At 48.6% G+C, this 3,120-nt stretch overlaps 1 protein-coding gene across 1 annotated transcript; it reads left to right on the top strand.

The window, feature by feature from the left end:
- Positions 1 to 507: 507 nt before the first annotated feature.
- On the top strand, positions 508 to 2,918 carry LOC145425162 (uncharacterized). The gene is made up of 3 exons (XM_080298144.1): positions 508 to 1,316; positions 1,486 to 2,089; positions 2,191 to 2,918. The coding sequence occupies exons 1-3, from the start codon at positions 852 to 854 to the stop codon at positions 2,538 to 2,540; spliced, it is 1,419 nt and encodes a 472-aa protein (XP_080154270.1). The 5' UTR covers positions 508 to 851; the 3' UTR covers positions 2,541 to 2,918.
- Positions 2,919 to 3,120: the final 202 nt, after the last annotated feature.

Below are 3,120 nucleotides of genomic sequence, written 5' to 3'. Positions count from 1 at the left end.
CACAATGAGATTATACCCCAGGTCGGCTGGATAGTGTAGCCAGGTCGGCTGGAAAATGCAGCCAGGTCGGCTGGATAGTGTAGCCAGGTCGGCTGGATAGTGTAGCCAGGTCGGCTGGAAAATGCAGCCAGGTCGGCTGGAAAATGCAGCCAGGTCGGCTGGATAGTGTAGCCAGGTCGGCTGGAAAATGCAGCCAGGTCGGCTGGAAAATGCAGCCAGGTCGGCTGGATAGTGCAGCCAGGTCGGCTGGATAGTGTAGCCAGGTCGGCTGGATAGTGCAGCCAGGTCGGCTGGATAGTGTAGCCAGGTCGGCTGGAAAATGCAGCCAGGTCGGCTGGATAGTGCAGCCAGGTCGGCTGGATAGTGCAGCCAGGTCGGCTGGATAGTGCAGCCAGGTCGGCTGGATAGTGCAGCCAGGTCGGCTGGATAGTGCAGCCAGGTCGGCTGGACCCGTGCTAATATAACCAGATCGCTTGGAGTCTGCTCAACCCCAGATACATTTAAGTTTCGTAGCTTAGAGGTAACACAGTGTGTTTTCAGCTAGACTCTTTTGTAGTGCAACAAACCCAAACACCACAGTGTAGCCAGGTCGGCTGGAAAATGCAGCCAGGTCGGCTGGATAGTGTAGCCAGGTCGGCTGGATAGTGTAGCCAGGTCGGCTGGATAGTGTAGCCAGGTCGGCTGGATCCCTGCTAATATAACCAGATCGCTTGGAGTCTGCTCAACCCCAGATACATTTAAGTTTCGTAGCTTAGAGGTAACACAGTGTGTTTTCAGCTAGACTCTTTTGTAGTGCAACAAACCCAAACACTACCACAGGCTGTTTCCCCACTTATAGCTGGCTGACAACCATGGAGTACATAACGTTGGCCATTCGATGGTGCTGGGAACCTAAAGCTCACATTAATGTGTGGTCGCCCGAGGATTCAGGTGTTAGAAAGTGGAGCCTGACAAGATGGGAAGCAGAAGCCTATCAACTGCCAACTCAACATTTGACGATAGTGTGCATGCAAATCGACACCCTGTCGGCTAATGCCATCAAGAAACAACTGCTACGCCGAGCAAAAAATCTGTGGGTAGACCCTAGTTGTGTCGTTATGACGGAGGGTTGGTTTGATACAATCCTCGACTCCTATGTAGACGCAAGCAAAACAGTGTCACATACCTACACTACACTGACGACTCCGTGCTCCGGCTCGTCGTTCTACAGACACGTGAATGACTGCAATGCCCTTGTCGCTGCTAAGGGTTGGAAGAAGGATGCCAAAACAACCGCCTGTGATTCTCACACTATCTTCCAGCTGCATTGTAAACATGTAAGGTGGTTTTATTTTGTGTCGTGGTGCTGTTCACCCACTGTAAGCTATGTGTGTCTACATAATAACAACAATGATGATAATAATAATAATAATAATAATAATAATAATAATAATAATAATAATAATAATAATAATAATAATAATTGCAATGTATTCCCCTGTGCAGGAGCCCCATAGCGTGACTCTTCTCGTCAAAAGCCACTCGGGCGATACTAAGTTGCTGCAAATCCGATGCGATGAACCTATGTGCATCCGAGACCTGCTGAAGAGATACGACATACATTGTGATACGGTGTGGAACGACACCATGTCCCTGTCATCCAACTCTCCCTGTATAGCCTTGACTGACCATGGCATGGACCTCATCTACACGGAGGCCACTCCAGGTATGATAACTGGCCGGTTCACAGCGGGGGCTAAGGACACGTTCGATCATCGCATGAAACACCTGAAAGTTCGCACAAAGCACCGCACCATGAAAAACAAGCCGTACTCTATACATACGACACCGCAGAATGTACCGAGAGGCGCGTCGCTCCTGGACGATGGTCTAACCCAAGAGGACTCCAACCCAACCTTACCCACCGTGTTATATTACAGCGACCCTCTGTCCACGATCGCCGATGTGCTGAGGAACGACGGTCGGTTTCTCGCTGATTGTCGACTCGCCGCATCTTACGATGACGGCCATAACGTGCACGCAGCTGATGTCGCCATTTCGGGAGAGTCGCCCATTTGTCAGTGGCAGCACAATCAGCTGTGCATTGTGGGTAAGACACTGTGTGTGTGTGTGTGTGTGTGTGGGGGGGGGGGTCTGTGTGTGTGTGTGTCTGTGTCATAGTCGCTTACAGTTGTTTCGTGTGCTCGGTAGGTACAACAACTCCCCCACCTGATGAGGATCACGTGTTCACATACCCTTACGAATGCACGGTCTGCCGAGAGGAAAGCGACGTCTACCTAGAGTGTGGCCACCTTTGTTGCCAAGCGTGCATAACCTCTTTGGGAAACAAAGAGGCCATGCTGATCACATGTCCTCTTTGCAAGCAACACGTTGGCAAAAAAACTATTACAACCGCAGGCGTAACCTCCAGGACTTGCACATCGTGTGGAAAGGACAAGTGTTGGCTGTCGGATTGCGGTCATGTGTGCTGTGTTTCTTGTGATACTACCTGTAAAGTCTGTGCCCGCTGTGTTAAAAAAGTTCTCAGAATGTACATGTAGCATTGCTTGCTTGGATGATCCGGTTATCGGTTATTGCCCACACAGAGTTGTACGTGGATCGCCGTGGAAGGTACTCACAGCAAAGAAGCCTTGGTGTATCAGGTGATGATTTATTCAGCAATAGACCAACCATGTGTACATACAAACTGTCTGCGTGCATTTCATTCACATCAATCCAACAACAGTGTACGTGTATCAGGTGATGTTTTATTCAGCAATAGACCAACCATGTGTACATACAAACTGTCTGCGTGCATTTCATTCACATCAATCCAACAACAGTGTACGTGTATCAGGTAATGTTTTATTCAGCAATAAACCAACCATGTGTACATACAAACTGTCTGCGTGCATTTCATTCACATCAATCCAACAACAGTGTACGTGTACCACCCCCATGCTAAATAATACCGTGCTGTCCAAGCTATCGGTGTGTGTTTTTGAGCGTAGAATAAATGACACGAATAACACAATAGAGATTTACACTTTTATTGTAGACACAACACATGTATACTGCTGCGTTATATATAGCGTTATACAGTAGAGGTAAAACACAAGTGGATCAGTTGGATCATCTTCC

The sequence above is a fragment of the Astatotilapia calliptera genome, chromosome 3 (assembly GCF_964374335.1).
Source record: "Astatotilapia calliptera chromosome 3, fAstCal68.1, whole genome shotgun sequence".
Lineage (NCBI taxonomy): Eukaryota > Metazoa > Chordata > Actinopteri > Cichliformes > Cichlidae > Astatotilapia > Astatotilapia calliptera.
The sequence above is the reverse complement of the archived record's forward strand: the minus strand, read 5'-3'. Positions and strand labels throughout refer to the sequence as shown.

Coding starts and splice junctions, on each gene's coding strand:
- LOC145425162 (XM_080298144.1), top strand. CDS start 852: ATGGAGTACATAACGTTGGCCATTCGATGGTGCTGGGAACCTAAAGCT. Junction 1,317..1,485: donor TCCAGCTGCATTGTAAACAT/GTAAGGTGGTTT, acceptor TCCCCTGTGCAG/GAGCCCCATAGCGTGACTCT. Junction 2,090..2,190: donor CAATCAGCTGTGCATTGTGG/GTAAGACACTGT, acceptor TGTGCTCGGTAG/GTACAACAACTCCCCCACCT.